We start from the raw sequence: 20646 nt of genomic DNA, 5'->3' as shown, positions 1-20646 counted from the left end.
CGCACACACACACCCGCACATACACACCCGCACATACACACACACACCCGCACATACACACCCACAACCAAAAAACAAAAATCCCGAAATATGTCGATGAAATATGATCTGATGATAGTGAGACACACATACTCATAGCGCAGTGCACTAACCACTATGCTACCACTTCCCACATACAAAGATCTTCCATATAGCCTCAACAGAATGTTGGGGCAAGTGCTGTTAGCGAGCACCTACAAGGGAGCCGGTGGCCACCACCCCCCGGTCGCCTTTGTCCCCCTAGTGGCGATGTTTACACACCGCACCAAGTACTCATTTGAGGCTGAGCTAACCTAGGCGAGGCCCATGACCAGTTCAGATAATCGTCACCGGTGTTGGCCGTGAGCAGGAATCGAACTCAGGTCGCCGGGTTCGTAGCGCAGCGCGCTAACCGCTACATATACACACACCCACATACACACCCGCGTTCACAGTCACTTACACACAGACAATAATACTGCCATGCACGTGGAAACTCAGAGACACATGCAGTGACATTCGTCATGATAATATCGACTTGTAACGCGCCTCCACCGCCGTGCAGTATTCGCTCTCTCGCATTGGTACTTGCGAACAGCGCTCTGCCCCAACGTCTGTGTAGGCTATGCAGGGGACCTTTTTGTCATGACGTTTGTCTGTGTGTGTGTGCATTGTATCCACGCCCCGCTGCCCGCGTGCAGAGGAGAGGGGCTATGACTCCCAGTGCCGCGAGATGGCGAGCAGCCTGGACGCCGTCGTCATCTCGGTCGAGTGAGCACCTCATCCCTCCTTCCTCCTCCACCCTCCTCCCTTCTCCACCATCTTCCACCCTCCCTCTTCCTCCCCCTCCCTCTTCCACCCTCCTCCACCCTCCTCCTCCCTCCTCCACCCTCCCAGCCGTTCTCCCCTTGCCGTCCCCTCCCACACGACCCACGGTCTCCCGTGGGCGCGAGGGTCGTCACGACAGCGGGGACCGGCGACCGACCGAATCCTCCCGGCGGCTCTGGCCACGTTTTACCGGCCGCACTATCGTGGTCGATTATCCGGGCCCACGCTCGCCTCCTGAAGGCTGAAAACCCCCTCGCAAGCCACGCCCAGCGCGACACCACTGATGACGCTGGGGCATGACGGCGTCTTTAACGTCCACCGCGGAGCCGGCTGCGCGTACCCGAATCGGCGACGCACTGCGCAGTATTAATGGGGGCGGCCGCCGGATTAGAACCGCGAGTCTCCGTGGCAAGCGGTCGAGGGCGCACGCCGCTAGTCTACGTCGCCGCCAGCCGACGACGGACGCGGCGGTTGCCGAAGTGAGTTGCCGGCGGGATGCCGTTGCCACGCGAAGGCAACCGCCTCCTCCTCCTTCACGCCGTGACCCCCACCGCGTACCCCCCCCCCCCCCAACCGCAGTTACCGCCTGGTGCCGCAGCACCGCTTCCCCGTGCCGCTGGAGGACTGCCTGCGCGCCGCCCGGCACTTCCTGCGGCACGACACGCTGGCGGCCTTCTCCGTGGACCCCACGCGCGTCGCCATCTCGGGGGACAGCGCCGGTGGAAACCTCGCGGTGGCCGTGGCTCTGCAGGTGTGGCCGCTCTCCCTCACAGCGCAGGGCTCTCTGTGTGTGTGTCTCTGTCTGTGTGTGTCTCTCTGTCTGTGTGTCTATCTGTCTGTGGGTCTCTCTGACGGTGGGTCTCCCTGCGGCTGTCTCTGTGTCTCTCTGTCTGTCTTTATCGCTTTGTCTATCTGTGAGTGTGGCTCTCTCTCATCTTTATCCTTGTGCCTGCGTCTATCAACCTGTCGTTCTCTGTATCTGTATCCCTGTATTTATGTGTGTGTATGTGGGTCTCTCTCTGTCTCTATCACTGTGTCTATCACTGTATCTATCTGTGTGTGTCTCTCGTCTCTATCCCTGTGCCTGCCTCCGTCGCTCAGTGTCTCTCTCTGTCTCGTGCTTGCGTGAACCGCAGCTGGCGCGGGAGCCCGAGGAGGGCTCGGCGAGCCTCAAGCTTCAGGCGCTCATCTACCCGGTGCTGCAGGCTCTCGACTTCCAGACGCCATCGTACCGAGAGAGCGCGTACGTGCCCATCCTCTACGGGCGCACCATGGTGCGCTTCTGGCTCCAGTACCTGGGTGAGTGGCCGGCGGCCATCGCGGCGGCCGATTCGCGACCGGCGCCGCCCGGCTTGGACATTCCGCGGGAGCGGTGGGCAGCGCCTGACCAGATCCGCCACTGCCCACCCACGGTAGGGAGGACCCGAGCCGGAACGTCCGGAACGTTAAAATCCCACCGGGTCTGCTCCGTGGGGGCGGTAGTTCACGAGTTCACGAGTTCACGAGTTGCTCAGATATGTTTTGCCCTCTTTTGCCCTGCCTCCCCTTCTCTCTCCCTCCTCCCCACCGGTTTCACCACTTCCTCTCCTCTCCCCTGTCCCTTTCTTTTTCCCATTACGTTCGTTATCTTCCCCCTTACCCTTCCTCCCCCCCACCCCTCGTATAAACCTTCATGTCCCCGTTAGTGATCCCCAAACACCAAACTGAAACCTTTTACAAGGAATCATGTCTGCATTAACTACAATACTTGTGGTCAAAATGCAAACAAAAAACATACTCTGATAATATATGCATTGTCCTTGAAACTGATTGGTCCACACCAGAGACAAAAGGCGTCCTCTGGTCTAACACCGTTTGAGACGAGGCTCAAAAGAAAGCTGTCTCTGGACAATGCACATATTATCAGAGTATGTTTTTTGTTTGCATTCTGACCACAAGTATTGTGGTTAATGCAGACATGATTCCTTGTAAAAGGTTTCAGTTTGGTGTTTTAACATCTTAACACAACTGTTTTGTTAATTTTAGAACTTTCGTGACTGCAGGAATTATTATTTGGTTCTTTCGGTTAAGTCACGTCTAAAGATAAAATAATAAATTAAATTAAATAATAGAATACGACGTTTCGATTGCAACACAAGCAATCATCATCAGGTATAATGAAATAGCGACATAAAATCTAACCACAAAACTATAAACAGACATTAGCAGACAGATATCACCAAGATACATAGAGAGAGCAACACAGGTAACAGAGAGAGGTGATCGTCTCTGTGGGGTGGCCTTAAATAGACAGAGGAGGGCGGACGCAGAGAGAGGGAGGGGGGTTAGAGAAAAAATTAGCATATCAATGAGTGGACAACAAAACGTGGTGCTGCAAGTGTGATGACACGGCAAGCAAGCCTGAAAATCAGGAGAAGGACACACTAAAATTAAGTAACCTAGCAAAATATCGAAATGTAATGTAATACAACACAGAGGGTCGGTCAACACACAATTAACGCATAGCCTGGTTGATTACGTATTTCAAAGATTGCTAAGTTAGAATTTAAGTGTGAACATTCCAAAGAGAGGACAACAAAACGTGGTGCTGCAAGTGCGATGACACGGCAAGCAAGCCTGAAAATCAGGAGAAGGACACACTAAAATTAAATAACCTAGAAAAATATCGAAATGTAATGTAATACAACACAGAGGGTCGGTCAACACACAATTAACGCATAGCCTGGTTGATTACGTATTTCAAAGATTGTGTTGTATTACATTACATTTCGATATTTTGCTAGGTTATTTAATTTTAGTGTGTCCTTCTCCTGATTTTCAGGCTTGCTTGCCGTGTCATCGCACTTGCAGCACCACGTTTTGTTGTGCACTCATTGATATGCTAATTTTTTCTCTAACCCCCCTCCCTCTCTCTGCGTCCGCCCTCCTCTGTCTATTTAAGGCCACCCCACAGAGACGATCACCTCTCTCTGTTACCTGTGTTGCTCTCTCTATGTATCTTGGTGATATCTGTCTGCTAATATGTCTGTTTATAGTTTTCTGGTTAGATTTTATGTCGCTATTTCATTATACCTGATGATGATTGCTTGTGTTGCAATCGAAACGTCGTATTCTATTATTTAATTTAATTTATTATTTTATCTTTAGACGTGACTTAACCGAAAGAACCAAATAATAACTGTTTTGTTGCCAGAAAAAAGGGAAAACCTATTCTCATATTTTGGTACTGGCAAAGGAGGTCCCATGATGTAACAACAATCCTCTGAGGCTCACCGAGGCTCACCATGAGAGCCAGACTAAGGCTGAAACGACCCACGCCGACTCCTCCCGCCGCTGCCGGCTCACCGCAGCGCCGTGTGCGTGGTGCAGGCGGGGACGTGGCACTGACAGACGCGCTGCTGGATAACGCGCACTCGCGCCACGTGCTGCTCGACCCCAGCGGCCCCGGCGCCTTCGTCGACTGGCGCTCGCTGCTGCTGCCGCCGCCCCTCCAGCCAGGGCCCGTGCCGGGCCCCCCCGTGGGCCCCGCGCGCCCCGACATCCTGGCCCAGATCCCGGCGCTGCTCGATCCCAGGGCCACGCCACTCCTGGCCGGTGAGTGCGTCCACACGCTAATGACAGAGATCCCCCCGTATAGCCTCAGCAGGCTGGCGAGGCAGTGCCGTTAAGACAGACACGGGACGCGATGGGTCGGTGGCCAGCACCACGCCTGACCGCCTTCATTCCCCGTGGCGGTGCTTACTGACCGCATGGAGTACTAATTTTAAGGTTGATTTGACCTCGGGAAGGCCCAAGACCGGTTCTGATATCACTTGCCACTGATGGTGTAAGCCACGAGCAGGAATTGAACTTGGTGGTACAGGTTCGTAGCGCAGTGCACTAAGCAGCGTACCTTCCTCGTATGGCTGATGTTGATACGGAGCAGCAGATTTAATTTCACATTTGAGGTGGTCGAGCCAAAATTATTGCATCGGGAGTCACAGCGGTTCATCGCTGTGATGACGCCGCCTTCGCGTCTGCGAATCGTTAAAAGTTCCACGGTTCTCTTCTGTGTGGTGGCCACGGTCCCCGCACACACCGGTTTAAGACTTTTTCGTGTTCCCACCCCTGCACCGCCCGCTCCCTCGTGCCCTGACTCGCATCTTGCATCCACCGCGGGGCACACGGCACGGCCACAAGAGGGCAGCAGCGCACATGCATGGCGCTCGCGCCGCGGTGTTGAGTCGCGGTGCTGGGTCACGTGACTGTGTTGGTTTGCCGCGGCAATGCCACGGTTATTCCTCAGTCGAACCGTTATTGTGCCGCAGTACTTCCGCGGTTGTGTCGTGGTGGTGCCATGGATGTGCCGCGGTTGTTCCTTGGTGGTACCGCGGTCGTACCACGGTGGGGCTGCATCTCCTTTCGATGCGTTTTCACGTTGTGCCGCGCGTCGTTCGGCACCATGTCCGACGTTTCACGCCACGCGCCTGGGAGTCATTGAGTTTTCAAAGAGCGTGAGAGTCGACTGGTCGAGTTCAGGAAGTTGATGAGTCGAGTTAGATGTTTGTGCTGTTGAGCCTTGGTGTTGAGTGGTTAAGCGGTGATGTTGAGTGTTGTGAATTATGAGGGCGAGTGGTTGATAGTGAGGCTGCGGATTTGACCCCAAGTCGCCCACCCCGCCCCTTGCCCCCCTCCCCCCACCCCCACGCTCCCCCCACCACAGACGACGATTGGCTGCGCACGCTGCCGCTCACCTACGTGCTGACGTGTGAGCACGACGTTCTGCGCGACGATGGCGCCATGTTGGTGGCGCGTCTGGGCGCGCTGGGGGTCCCCGTGCACCGCGCCCACCTGGACGACGCCTTCCACGGGGTCATGCAGTTCATGCAGCAGCCGCTGGCGTTCGCCGTCGGGCGGAGGGCGCTCGACGGCTACCTGGCCTGGCTCGATGCTAACCTGTGACCCTTGACCCTGCCGGCTGCCCGTCGCACCGGCGCTGTGGGTGGCCGCGGCGGTGGCGCGAAGCGTAAGCGAGTAAGCCAAAGTTTAGGGATCCCGAGCAACTCGAGGGCGGCTCCCAGGATTCGTGAAAAGTCAGAGGCGTCCGCCAAATATCAGCTGGAGCTCTCACCGTCTCTCAGAGCCCTCCCCAGTCTAACAGCCCCATCTCTTAAGTCCTGACGCTTACCATTGTCCTACATGACCTCAATTATAATAACAGTACTAAAATTAAATGTTACTTCTAAATAGTCGATTCACGTAATTGTTTTGCACAGCTGCTGCAATTTAACGAATTGGGTTTGGCCATTATTTATTGTTGGTGGTTTATTCTACCTCTTCTTGCGCGCGATGGCAGCAGCAGCGATGTGGTTCAGGAGCTCGATGTCAACCAATGTCGAGTTCTGCTACCGCTGTTGCTGGCCACGACGAGAGGGCTTCAGGGGAGAGAGGGCTCGTGTAGTAGTTTTGCTGTTCCTCCTCCTGCGTTGAACGAGTGCAGACTACAGTGTTCTTTACCGTGTGGTCCACAGGGACATTGGTCATTTTAATTTCTGCTTACGCCCCCCAATGGAGTAGCACCACCACTACCCCACCTACTGCCCCCCCTCACCACTACCCCCCCCCCACCACTGCCCCCTCCCCTGCCCCCACCCCCCACTGCTGTTTGCGTTCGTTCACTCGCCTGCACCACCGCGCCACAAGAGCATTAGCAGTGCTCTCTCAGGACGTTCCCCAAATGGCAGTGTGTTCGGAGTGCACGGCGGAACACGTAGAAGACGCTGGATTAACGGTCCGTCTCTCTCAGGGTGCAAAGCTGTTCTGAGGATGCCGGGTGGCTCGGAGATCAGAGCACTGAGCCGGTACAACTGAGATCCTGGGTTCCAGTTTCGAGGTTTTAGCCGCCTTGGGATTAAACTTGATTAGTAGTTGGTGTTTTCAGGCCGGTTACCAATGACATCACAAAACCTTCGCATTAAGTTTTATTCCATGCTGAATTTGGCAGTAAAAAATGTGGCTTACCTCACGCGACAAAAATTAACCGCACGAATGGGAAGGACTGCCGTATACCACTATGTGGGCAGAAGTGATCTCTTCGGTAGCCCTGTGATATTCTCTTCCGTGGACCATTCTCTTAACACGAAGGATTGCACTGCTCAGCCAAAGATCCGATATCTTCATCTCATTACATGTCGCCGATAGCAGAATCAGGATAACATTTGAGGAAAAGTTTTTTTTAAGTCTAAAGAAAAATATACCATCTGATGATTGCTAAACACGTACTACATCATGTATGCAGAGAGCGCCAATTCAAATAGAGATCATGCAAATCACCAATATCGCGATATGACTCACCGAGACTGCGTTGAGCAATCAGGCACATGTCGCGTAATCACTTGACGGCTTCTTCGAGGAGGAGATTGGTGAATCGGGAAAGACGTCTCTCCCGGCGGGTCGTCAGGACCGGCGCTCGGGAATCTCGCGTCTACTCGGTAGAAACTGCGTGCGCTCGAAGCAACGTGCACACAACTGCATGCACGCGACTTTTGGGTTGTGCCCAGTGTTGTTTTGTCGGTCGGTACGATGTCTGCCGTTTGTTAGATGTTTTTTAAACGTGAATGAAAAAAAACATTGAGTCGCTGACGAAGCTCCCGGTGTAGCCACGCGCGGCATTCAGCGATGGCAACGCGACTGGAGAGCCACGCAGCTCCGCCGTGAAATCCTACGCCGCAGCGGCAGGCGTGCGCTGCCGCAGCGTCTTCCTGGCCTCGGAGGCCCAATAGGTTCCCACGCACGCCGTGTGTGGTATTACGCGCCTCGCCGTGTGTCGTTTGGGGTTCGTGGCACTGGGGGAGAGAGGTGTTAACTCGACGCTCTGGATAAGGTTACTCCGTTGTGCCTGACGACTGCGTTTGCACCTGTGCACGCTTGGCATTTTCAAATTCAGCCGTGACGCCGCCACGCTCCATGATGGTGTCGAGCACCGGCTGCTGTGAACGCAGTCTGGTGACCGCACAGAGAGTGAAAAAGGAGCCCTTTTTTGGTTTTTACACGTGACAACTTACGCTGCGACGTGACCCAAAATGCCGCTCAGGAATCCAAATGAAAAATGCGTGAGACTTCACCAACGTGTAAACGACGGACACCCCTGGTTGGCGCTGCGTAGTGGGTTTGTGACACCACTGGCGTTGTTTGCGTCCGAACTTTCACACCGCGGTGTTTGCGTTAAACGCGTCGATGTCACGAGAGGTGACCGCGAGATTGAAGCTGCCCCGCGGGGGGGAGTACGCGTGGGCGCTTAGTCCCCCATCTGCACTGTGCCCGGGCATCCGTCCGGGCATCGTCATCTCAGTCCCCACACTCCAGGACTCGAGGACCATACGCTGCCGACGCATGCACCCACACCAGCTCAGGCGGCACAAGCATTCTGAGCGAGACTTGAGAGAGTGTGCAATTTTTTGAATGTCAATGCAAATGCTCGTGACTCTCCGTAGCACGGCAAATAAAAGTGACCACTGGATCTCGTGAGACCGTGCACTTTATCCTCATCACACGCGCTTCGTTCGGGCATCTCCTGTGTGTAAGGCTGCATGGAGTGGCGAGTGGTGGCGCAGTGGTTAGCACGCTGTACTACGAACCCGGCCACCCGAGTTCAATTCCCACTCACATCCAACGCCAGTGGCAATGATCTGAACCGGTTGCGGACCTCCCCTGGGTTTATTAGATCTAGAGGAGGACCCCAGAGCCTGGATCCCAGATGTCAGGCCCCGGACCCTGAACCACAAACCCCAGACCCCACACCACGGATCCCGGACCCGAGAAATTAACACTGAACCATATGGGAGCCTTAGACTTGCTCTGTGAACCCCAGTGATTAACACTGAACCCTACGGGAGCCTTAGACTGGCTCTGTGAACCCCAGTGATTAACACTGAACCCTACGGGAGCCTTAGACTGGCTCTGTGAACCCCAGTGATTAACACTGAACCATATGGGAGCCTTGGTCTGGCTCTGTGAGCCCCAGTGATCAACACTGAACCCTACGGGAGCCTTAGTCTGGCTCAGGAATTAACAGAGGCCCATCTACTGAGCTTATTCACACAGAAAGAGCCGCAAGCTCAACCATACACGCACATGCGCATGCAGACAACCGCAGACTGGTGTCGTTTGATCTAACTTTGCCCTTGGCAAAACTATTTCGCAATGGCTGTCACGGAAGCCCGTGAATGCGTGAACACAGACACAAGGGCAGACGAGTTTCAGCAAACAGCTCCTCTCTCCCCCAATCCGTACATCTCTCCCCGTCCCCCGGGCCCCAACCCCCGTATCTCTCGCTCTGGTGAAATATTAATCCAAACGAAATATGTGGATGAAACATTATCTGATGACAGTATTTCGCAGAGACACACAGACTCATAGCGCAGTGCGCTAACCACTGTGCCACCAATCCCCACATGCAAAGGTAAAGATCCTCCCTATAGCCTTAATAGACTTGGAGCAAGTGCTGTTAGCGAGCACCTATTAAGGTCGGCACGGCACCCGATGGGGTCGGTGGCTAACACCACTCCCGGCCGCCTTTGTCCCCCAGCGGTGATGTTTACACACACCAGCTACTCATTTAAGGCTGAGTCGACCTAGAACAGTACAACAATCGGCATTCGTCACTAAGTGGCGGTGACGTCACCACGGCGCCTGTGCCAGGCGAGGTGCATTTTAAGGCCACGTGAAGTGTCGAACTCCCGCTGGAAGTTCTAGATTTGAAGCTTTCGTGACTGCAAGGATTCATATTCTTAGTTTTTTCGGTAAAGCCACGGAGGTAAAAAAATGAAATAAAAATAAAATAATAATCACGACGTTTCGGGGGCAACACAAGTCTCCGTCATCAGGTGGAACCGTCACAGCCAGATTTGCTGTATCAAGTGAGCCTCACTTGATACAGCAAATCTGGCTGTGACTTTACCGAAAAAACTAAGAATATGAATCCCGCTGGAAGGTCACAGGACATACCCAGGTGATATGGGTCGACTGACTGAGATGACTGACAGATGCACCACCTGTGCTTCCTACTGTGCCAACTTGCTGTGTTTTACCCGCCCGGTGCTCCGCTCGTTGTTGTGAGCGTCGCTCCTCCCCCCTCTGTTGTTGCTGGAGGACGACTGCCTCCAACTGCCCAGCAGCGTCCTTCACGAGCCTCCTCCGGTATTGGCAAGTCAAGTCAGCTCCATATCCTCTTGCACCACATCATTCCATCTCTTTTCTAGCTCGTACCGTGTCCGCTTAGCCCACTCTATTCAGCCGAACAAAAGCTATTTGGACATGCGGTGGCTGGGCATGCGGGCTACCTGGCCCAGCCAACGCAGCAGCCTTGTCTGCCGGAGGAGCTCACCGATGGGACTGTCCTCAGATATTTCAAGGATTTGTGAGCTCCTCACACAATCCAGGCTGGTTAGACCCAGGATGGATCGTACGCAGGCCAGCCTGAATGTGTTTAACTGGTGAAGATGTTTCATTAGGAGAATCCACGTTTCGCAAGCATAGAGAAAGGGGGGTCATAACCCGAAGCTTCGTGTGGAGCAACAGACTATGTAGCTTCCACACAGCGTTACGCAGCCGTTGGAAATATAATGCCGGTCTACTGATTCGGAGTGAGACCTCAGCTGTCAAACCATAGCTGTTCATAAGCACACTGCCCAGGTCGGGAGACCTCTCCACTCTCTCCAAAACAGTCCCGATAACAGTACACACGCATAGACGCGCACAAGTCTGTTTGATAAACTGTGCATGTTGCGCCACTGCTGCCAACGCAGCAGCAGCATCACCACATCGTTTGTTTCAACTTTATTGGATTTCGACATTGCAGTGTCCCATCAGTAGAAGTCAGGCTTGCTTAAATATGTAGCGCTTCCGAACAGTTCGGTGGCTGCACATTCATTACTTCAGAGTGAGTTCGTAAGTGAATTCGGGGGTTGACATGTACTTTCGCCGATAATTCACTGTGTAACAAAAAAAATACATATTTTTTTTGTGTAGTAAGTGTTATTTTCTAATTGCTTATGCCTCAAAAGTGCATAAAATGGCTATTATTCCCCACAAACTTTGCTTTTGTGACCAGGACAGTGATATTGTGTACCTATTTTCAATGAGAAAACGTGGCGTGTATTTTTGTGTCATTCCTTCACATAAAGTCCTGGTCACAAAAGCATAGTTTGTGGGGAATAACAGCCATTTTCTATACTTTTGAGGCATAACCAATTAGAAAATAACACTTACTACCCAGGAACAAAAATCCTGTTAATATATCATCAGTGTGAAGGCCGGCACACATTTGAAACCATTTAGTTTGATTGCATGATGGGGTGTTTTCACATTTGTCTCCGGCCCACCGAGCTAAATAGCTATGTTTCAGAAGCGACCTGGCCAACAAATGATAGCTCAACGAAGTGGCTTATCATCATGTGGAATTTTATAGCAGCCAGCTACTCCAAACACACGTTTCTAAATGTGTAGGGAAAAACCGGAGGACCTGGAGAAAAATCCACACGACCACGAGGAGAACACGCAAACTCCAAATATACCAGCGTCTGGGTCGGGTTAGAACCCACGACCTCCTGCATTCCAGGCGAGGTAGTTACCATCTTGGCTCCGTGTCGCCATGTGGGTGCCGCACAAGGCCCGTGGGCCCTGCAATGAAGAACACTGCATTAGGCAGCAGGAACGCGCGGTCAGGCGAGGCAGGGGAGGCAGTGCCTCACCTGCCATACTCCAATGAAAATAGCTGTTTTACGAAAAGTTAAATAATATAAAATAAATATTAAGATTTTTCCACTGATCTGTGTTATAAATGTAATTTCTATACGATTCCAATCATTTTTTCTAGTCAAAATCGCCAAATTTGCGGACCTTCGCTGTAAATACAGGAAGAGACGAGAGGTGAGGCAGCGACGCGCTCAGCCTCCCCTCTGATTGCGTAACCCCTCAGAAACCGGATGGAGCGCGGGCAATAAGCACGTGCCTGTTACTATCTCTCTGTATGTCACCAATGTAATGTTTGTAGACCCCTTCATTTCATGTCTTCGCCTTCCATACTCCAGGTAACTTATTTCACGTATGTGTATAAAGATATTTAGGCTCGCTGGTCTCGTCATAAAACTGCAATGAAAAAGCACCAGGGGAGGCAGCTATCACATCTGCCTCACTGAGGGGGGCGTGTTCTTAGCCAGTGCCTCCCCAGCCATTGACCTCACCGCACGTCACTGTTAGACAGACGATGCGAGCCCGATCTGGGCAGTTTAAACAGGCGTACTAGACTCGCACAAGGACCCATAGACTATCATAGAGACACGCACACGTGGATAGAGATAGATTCACACAGATACGACAAGCATGCTTAGTTTTACGGAGAAATACAGACCCACTTAGATTCACACACAGATGCAGACATACGTACAGACACAGAGACAAAGATCCCCCGTATCGACGGAACAGTCTGGTGGGGCAAATGCTGTTCGCGAGCACCTATGAAGACACCCATGAAGGCCGTGTCGGCCTTCAGAGGTGTCAACCCCTTATAAGTGCCTATCTTATTACAGACAAATTCAGACATTATTTCACCCCGTATCCCTTATAAATCTCAACGTTCATCCTACAAAGTCCCATCACAAGGGGGACACACAAACAAATATAAATGTTTCTGCCCGTATTGATATGGCTGTACGCTGTATAGACCTGAAAACTAAATTTCTCTTTACAATAATATGGGGTGAACCGTATGAGTTCACATCCATGCACACGAGGGTGTGTGGGTGGTCAGCACCACGCCCGGCTGGGCTTTGTCTCCCGAGTGACGATGTTTACACATCGCACCAGGCAGTACCGGATTATCCTTGCAGCAAAAGTCGCTACAAATGCTACGGGCCCCGCACTTTCAAGGGCCCCGCGCTAAACGCTTTCAAGCTATCAATTCCGGTTCAGTGATTCTGCACTTGCTCTATCACTATAGTACTATACTGCCTTCAACTTTTATGAACGACTCGGTGTTTAAGGTTAGCGATTTGTCGGATTTTCTGGCTATATAGAAAATGAAAAAATGCAATTACTTTACTATGCAAGTAAACTTATTTTAATATATATTTGTGTTTTTAAAATTTAGGGCCCCTTGATAACATATGCTATAGGCCCCGCACTACCTTAATCCGGGGAAGCCCAAGACCGGTTCAGATAATCGTCACCGGTGGTGACCACGAGTGATTATAACAAGGCCGTAATTATAATATATATTGGGGGGGGACACATATGATAGTTTATGGGTCCTTGTGCTCAAAATGCCCCCCAATACATTGCTATAAAAAATAATTGCTATGCTATATAAATAAAAACAACAATTTGCTAAACCTTGGCCACAATATGTGGAGTTGTCTTCATATAAATCAATGCATAGATTTATGTTTATATGATTGTGTTTATGGTTGTATTTTATGAATCCCTAATCTCTGCCATTACATACAATGACACAAGAAATGGTAAAAAAAGTAAAAACAGAGCAATGTAATACAATACACTATTAGACATAATTTTCAAAAATAAATAAAAAGTCCATCCCATGTGTTAGTTAAATTTTTTTTTATTTTAAGTAGGAAATTAGTTTTCAAATGTAGATATTTTTCTGGGTTGGGACCCCCAGACCCCCTGGAAGATTTGGCCCCCCACAATGTTGACTCCATGGCTACGGCCTTGGATTATAATCGAACCCGGGCGGCCGGGTTGGAAGCGCGGCGCGCTGACCACTTACACGACGGCTCCCCACACTCAGAGGTCCCCACAAAGATCCATTGACAAACGCAGAGAAGCTTAAGACTCACACAGTAACCCACATTATTTAAATCCTGTATATCTACGCAAGTCAATGAGCATATTCGTGTCACTACGAATTGTAAAAAATACGTTTTAAAAAAAAATCCATGAATGTAATAAATAAATAATAAACGCGTGACTTCACTCTTGACTCAGCATTTAATTTAACTATTAATTTACAGTGCCATTCTCACAATGACTTTGCAAAATAACCGCCGGCTAAAGTGAACGTGGATTCGGCCACGTAGACACAGCGATAACCATAACAACCATAGACTCTCACCCACATCAGGTCACACCCGCAATATTGCGACATCCCTCCTCCCCACGGCCGTCTTTGTATCCCCCAGATGCCCTCTCGCTCGACCAGTCACAGACGAGGGGTGGTGCTCAGCTGGGTGTGGTTTTGCAAACACGCAGAGACACAGACACCCATAAACTCAACGCTGTGTGCTTATGCATAAGGTCCTTTGCCCGAAACGTCGCCTATTATATGTTCCTTTTTAAGGCCACGGTGTTATTGACGAATGCCTGTCACGATTGCTGTTGCTGTTTGTGCACCAGCAATCAGCATCGGCAGTTAGTCTGTCAATCATTCGATAAGCCCCACCCACTCCCAAATTAGCACGGAAACGGCCCCGCCCATTGCCACGCAAGCCCCGCCCATTCGCAAGCCCCTGATTGGTCAGCTCCAACCATCGCCCGGCATGGCTCCGCCCCCTGCCACTGGGCTATATAAAGCGCGAGCGAAGCTCTGCTCCCCTCAGTCAGGTTCGCGGTTCTTGCTTCAACAGTGTTTGAACGGAGCCACGGCGCCCTGTGTCCTGCACCTGCTCGTCGTTTCACCGCTGCTTAAATATCCAGCTTGAGAAAGTTCACCGTGACACTTGATTATCTTCGAGTCTCTCTCGACAACCGAAAGCAGACACAATGACGTCCCAGGTTCGTCAGAACTACAGCCAGGAGGTGGAGGCGGCCATCAACCGCCAGGTCAACCAGGAGCTGTACGCCTCCTACGTCTACCTCTCCCTGGTGAGTGGGCGAGTGGTGGGTGAATGGTGGGTGAATGGTGGGCGAGTGGATGAATGATGGATGAATGATGGATGAATGGTGGGTGAATGGTGGGTGAATTGTGGGTGACCTGTGGGTGAATGGTGGGCGAGTGGAAAAAACAACTCTGCACGTTTGGCAATAACACTGCAATAAAATTAAGGATATAAGGCGACGTTTTAGGCCATGGCCCTCAATGGCATGGATGTCGGTGGGTGAGCACGTGGGTGTTACACTACCGAGTGTGTAGTTGGTGGATGAGTGGACACGGTTCTGTGTATTCTAGTGGAGACCACGGATAGGTGAACAACACGCATGGTGTCAGATGCACCTAGCCTGGCACGGGACGATTACACGGGATGTCTGGCTATAGCGAACTGCCGCTGCGACATCGGCGGCTTGAGAGTTGATAACCGAATGGGTCCGAGGCATCTCCCCTCGCAGGCGAGGTCGTCTCAAGTGAGTAGTGTCTGGAGCGGCGTGTGTCTACGGCGTCGAGCATGGGGGAGACAAAGGCGGGCGGGCGGGCGTGGTCCTGGCAACAACCACCCCCGCAGTCGCCCTTGCCCCAGCAGCCCTTGCCCCAGCAGCCCTGCGGGGCTACACGGGGCATCTTTGTTTAGTGTTGAGTGGGCGGGTGATCACGTGGTGTGAAGGGGGAGGGGCGCGCGCGCCAAGTTTGTAAACAACTGGTCACGTGGTTTTTGTTGGGTGAGGGGGGGGCGAGTTGGTGACGCAACGCTGTCAACTGGCGCGTGACCCGGTGGATCACGTGATGGGATGGATGGTGGGGGCTTTTGGCAAGTGGGAGGGGCTGCTGGCGAGGTGGGGGAGGGGCATGCGGGGAGGGGCATGCGGGGAGGGGCATGCGGGGAGGGGCATGCGGGGAGGGGCATGCGGGGAGGGGGACACTACGCGGGGTGGGGTGGGTGGGGAGGGGTGGGTGGGGAGGGGCGGGTGGGGAGGGGTGGGTGGGGAGGGGCGGGGAGGGAGGGGTGGGGAGGGTGGGGGTGGGTGGGGAGGGGCGGGGGGGGAGGGGTGGGTGGGGAGGGGTGGGTGGGGAGGGGCGGGGTGGGTGGGGAGGGGAGGGGCGGGGTGGGTGGGGCGGGGTGGGGAGGGGCGCCCCCCTGTGGGGACGTTGGGGGTGGCGTTAAGAACCCCACCCATCATTATTACACTTTTAGTAATGAAAGGCCCTTCCGAGAATGTGTTTACCAGGAAAGAATGAATTGACTGGGCATTGATCCAAGTCTTGTAACCACATGCGGCCCAATAATTATGTTAGTTTATTTATTTATTACTATTCCACTTGTTTATCAAGGAGAGCCTCCCTTCGGCTCAATAGAATTTTTCGGGTCCTGCCAGGTGTTCGCAGTAGGGGCGATGTCACTGCCCCGTGTGATGCCAATCGGGTATTTTTCAGCATTGGGATGCTTGAGCCAACAGTGGTGACATCCAGAATTATTTTGAATTCGGTGGCAGTGGTGGTGGTTTCGTGGTGATTGTGTGACATGCTCCAGCACTAACGCGTTCACTGCCGCGCCCGCAATATTACTGCTCTGTGGGTTTACCATATAATAATGCCCGCCATCTGTTTTACTCGGTGGACCTTAAATAGCCTGTGATGTCATTTGGCATTGTGTGCTCGCGTCACCAGATGTGAAAAAATTACTCTACGAATTACTTGATTATAATTATACAGCAGCCACATTGCTCCCCACTACGAAAGCTTGACAGTTACCCTCCTGAAACAGATTGAGTATTTCCTGGGTAAGGAGGCCTAGTCATCTATTAGTGCTGCACGCACACTCCCGCCCCTTCCAATACCCCCGACCGCCACCCAAACAAGCCCAACTCCTTGTGTCCAGAGGCTAGGGGCGGGGACAAAAGAGGAAGGGGGAGGGCATAAAGAGGAAGAGGCGGGGCTTACCTAGACTTAACATCCCTTGTTGATTTTGCGGTAATGAAAATAGTAAAAAGTGCAGCAGACAAGCCATCCCTTTTAGTGCCACAAATGCAGTCACAGGCCAACTTGGTGGTCATTAATTGTAATGGTGATTGCATTGCGAGTAAGTGATGGTGGTTGTGATGGCGGTAATGATGTTAACGGTGATGGTGATGCTGTGTCCACGGCAACAGGCGTCCTACTTTGATCGCGACGATGTGGCCCTGAAGAACTTCCACAAGTTCTTCAAGGAGTTGTCCGAGGAGGAGCGCGAGCACGCCGAGAAGCTGCTCGCGTACCAGAACAAGCGCGGCGGCCGTGTGCTGCTGCAGGACGTCAAGGTACAAGGAGATGGAACCGCGAAATCAGAATTGCTAATCCCTGTGGGCAACTAAGAGAGATGGGGTGGGGGTGTTAATGAAATGTATGGGGATTTTACCCAGGGTTTCTCTTTCTTGGATACGGCCATTTTGGAACCCCCTGAGAAAGACACGGCCATTATAAAACTGAGACTGCCATTATGAACCTCCTGAGTGACACCCAGAGTTTTAACCCAGGATCTCCAGTTCTCTGGCTAACATGGCCATTATTTATTTTTCTGAGAGAAAGAGGTAGTGATATTAATATTTTAAAAAGTGGCTTGAGTCTGTTCTGCATTTTTCTCCATCCGTGTATGTGTATCTGTGTTTATGACTGTTTCTGTGTGTGTGTCTAAGAATCTGTGTATGTATCCGTGGATCTCTGTCTTCATATCCCTCTTGTATATCTCTATGTAGAAGCCGGAGCGTGATGAGTGGGGAAATGGTTTGGAGGCCATGCAGGCTGCTCTGCAGCTGGAGAAGAACGTCAACCAATCTCTCCTGGATCTACATGGGCTGGCCACCGAGAAGAAAGACCCACAGGTGAGGTACAGGCGACCCCCGCACCTACGACCTAATTGGTTCCAGGACAGCGGTCGCAAGTCGAGCCGTCGTAAGTCGATCCCGCGTCTCCCATCGCCGCAATGTTGTACATTGGGGTTCCGTTCCTGGAAACCCATTAAGTACCATAAATATACCCAGTTTGACCACGAAAATAATGGAAATAATCGTAACAAACATTTAATTGTAACTTAACATAACTTTTACAAACGTTTATTAAGTAAAAACAAACACTTAAAATTAAAAATCCATTTAGTACTTTTCTGCATGTACATCGCATTTCCTCTTCTCAGATGTAGTGAAAAGCTAAACATTTTTAAAATTTGAAGAAAATTTACAAAAAAATGAAGAGCGTTTCTAAATAGACAATGCCTTCGCTCTAGGCCCAACTGCAGACTGTCAGACTATACTGTACATACTCATACAGCGGAAGAGCAAAGCAGCGCCATCTAGCGACGAGTCTGCGCATGTCATGTGCGAACTCGTTGCCAATCGCCTCGGCGTCGTTAGGCGGTCGAAGATAGGAGTTTTGGTCGTTACTGTGGGGGTCTTACGATAAGAAAGGTCATAAAAGCGGGGGAGGGGGGTTGCAAGTTGAGCCGGCATAAGTTGGGGGTCACCTGTAAACAGACTTGTGCACACAGACGAGAGTTGGGGAGACTTAACATGGAGACACACAGACAGTACTTGTACAGACACTGATTTAACCATCCACTCTCTCTCTCCCCTCTCACCAATTCCTCCACCACATGTTCTCTCTAATTCCCCTCTCCCCTCACCTCTCAGCTGTGCGACTTCCTGGAGGACTTCCTGGAGGAGCAGGTGGAGTCTATCAAGAAGTTGGGCGACCACGTCACCAATCTGAAGCGCTTGGGCGTTCCCCAGTCTGGCATGGGCGAGTACCTCTTTGAGAGACTCACTCTGGGTGACAGCAGCTAGGCGCTCTCTCACTCACACTGCTCTCCCACTCAACCAGTCACTCACACACACGTTCACTTACTCTCACATGCGACACTCATTCATTGACATACGCATTCATTTCCTGACATTAGCTCACTCATCCTCCTATACGACACATTCATTTACCTACACACTCACCCACGCACTCAGCCACTCGTACACACACACACACGAGCACTCGCCCGCCTGCTCACTCACACCGAGCCGTGTCTCTCTCAATCTGTAGTTGCTTCATGAGGACAGCCGGTGTGTGATGGTGATGATAGTACTCCTATTACTGCTGCCGCTGTTATGTTAAATTATCTTGTAAAAGATAATTGCCTGTACTGCTTTGAAGATATGGTACCTTTGGTTGATGGTGGTTGTGGTTGATTGACTGGTTGAGTTAGTGGTGGTTAAAATGGTTGTGATCATGGTTTGGGATGTGTAGTGGTTGTTGACAGTCAAGATGTGTTTGATCTCATGGTGGTAGTGGAGATGGTTGAGGTGGTGGTTTATTGGCCTATTCTCTTATCCTCTGGCTTCTGGGTTCGCTGATACAAGTCGGACCTCCTAGTGAGAAATAAAGATTCTACGAGCATCATTCCTGTCTGTGGTGTGTGATTTATTATATTGTTGCTTCAAGGGATTTTGATCTTCAGGCAGTCTAAACTAATATTAAACTACCAGGTAAGGCCCACTAAGCTATATAACTCCTTAGCTCTTTTTTTCAGAAGCAACCTGGCCACACTTGATAGCTCAAAGAAGCAGCTTGTGGACATTTATAGCAGCCAATACTCTGAAACGCAGGTTTCTAAATGTGGAGGGGAAAAACCGGAGGACCTGGAGAAAAATCACAGGGAGAACATGAAACTCAAAATATCCAGGCGTCAGGGTCGGGATCAACCCATGACCTGCATATCAGGCAAGGTAGTTAACATCTCTCCACAGCAGGCACCCCTGTTGTCCCCACCCACCACTGCCGACAGATTGCATGCACACTCCCTGCCCAAATTTCCCCCCCACCACTGCAACCCCAACAGGCCCAACCCCATGTCCAAAGGAAGGGGTGGTGACAAAGGACTGGAGCCTGCTCTGGAAGACATGGGTCCTCAGGAGCCTAACAGCCTGTAGAGCTTAAACTTTCTTGTTGATTTAAGAAAATAAAGGCATGGAATCAAGTGTATGCAGTTATACATTTAGTATTGCGGATGTAGCCACAGGCAAACTTGCTGACAAGTTAGAAATCACTTGGAGGCCAGGGATAATGCTAATATATTGTGTTCCAAGCCATGGGTCTGGATATCTCATTGGTTTCATAATGGCCGTGTCGGATCCCAAAATGTTGGGTTAATGCTGTGGTTCTGGATATCAGTTTCATAATGGCTGTTAAATTCAAAATCTTAAGGCTCATTATTGTAAGCCTTGCTTCATTACCTTCTATTGTTGGAGGGCGACTGTCTCCAACTGCCCAATAGTACCCTTCACCTGTATCACAGTCCATCTCTTTAACCTGTGCTGCACCCGTTTAGCCCCTTCTATCTGGCCACGCAAAAGCTGTTTGGGGAAGTAGTGGCTGGACACATGATTACATGACCTAGCCAATGCAGCCTTGCTTGCCGGAGGAGCTCGTTGCTGGGACTGTCCAGGTCTTCCAAGGATTTGAGCTAAATCCAGCCCGTTTAAACTCAGATGGATCGTAGGCAGGCCAACCGGAATATTTCTAACCGGTTGCATATGTTCCATTCAGGGAAGACCCGAATCTTCGTGCAGAGCAACAAACTAGATAGGTTCTACACTTACGCAGCTGATGAAAGTAGGATGCTGCCCGACTGATTGGGAGTTAAACTTCCACTGTCAAACCACAGCTGGTCATAAGTAGACTGCCTATGTATGGGAAAACTCTCCATTTTCTCCACAACTGCTCTATTGCCAACTGGGAGTTGAGGGGGGTGGAATGTTTGATGGAGCAAAATACCCAGGCAGGTGATTTGTTTGGTGGGGCTGATGGTAGGACCCCACCAGGTTCAGTAGCAGTGCCCCAAACTCCTCTGTGCAGCAATCACCAGATCACCATAATGCATAACATCGTTAACCAAAACAGAGTCATCCCTCGAC

General features: G+C 51.3%; 2 protein-coding genes across 5 annotated transcripts in view; both read left to right on the top strand.

Annotated features, from left to right (window-relative positions):
* LOC144948854 (neutral cholesterol ester hydrolase 1-like) overlaps positions 1–8329 on the top strand; it is a 14911-nt gene extending 6582 nt beyond the window's left edge. For all 4 annotated transcript variants that reach the window (XM_078878513.1, XM_078878515.1, XM_078878511.1 and 1 more), the window contains exons 5-9: positions 720–789; positions 1426–1597; positions 1983–2145; positions 4216–4440; positions 5549–8329. In XM_078878513.1, the coding sequence (XP_078734639.1) occupies positions 720–789; positions 1426–1597; positions 1983–2145; positions 4216–4440; positions 5549–5787 (869 nt within the window). In that variant the 3' untranslated portion in view covers positions 5788–8329. The remainder of the gene's footprint in view (positions 1–719; positions 790–1425; positions 1598–1982; positions 2146–4215; positions 4441–5548) is intronic.
* Positions 8330–14420: 6091 nt separating this feature from the next.
* On the top strand, positions 14421–19132 carry LOC144948853 (ferritin heavy chain B-like). Its single transcript, XM_078878510.1, has 4 exons — positions 14421–14706; positions 16864–17010; positions 17446–17571; positions 18376–19132. The coding sequence occupies exons 1-4, from the start codon at positions 14605–14607 to the stop codon at positions 18526–18528; spliced, it is 528 nt and encodes a 175-aa protein (XP_078734636.1). The 5' UTR covers positions 14421–14604; the 3' UTR covers positions 18529–19132.
* Positions 19133–20646: the final 1514 nt, after the last annotated feature.

This window comes from Lampetra fluviatilis, chromosome 51 (assembly GCF_964198595.1).
Source record: "Lampetra fluviatilis chromosome 51, kcLamFluv1.1, whole genome shotgun sequence".
In the NCBI taxonomy this organism is placed as follows: domain Eukaryota; kingdom Metazoa; phylum Chordata; class Hyperoartia; order Petromyzontiformes; family Petromyzontidae; genus Lampetra; species Lampetra fluviatilis.
Note: the sequence above shows the minus strand (reverse complement) of the source record. Positions and strands in the feature narration are given on the sequence as shown.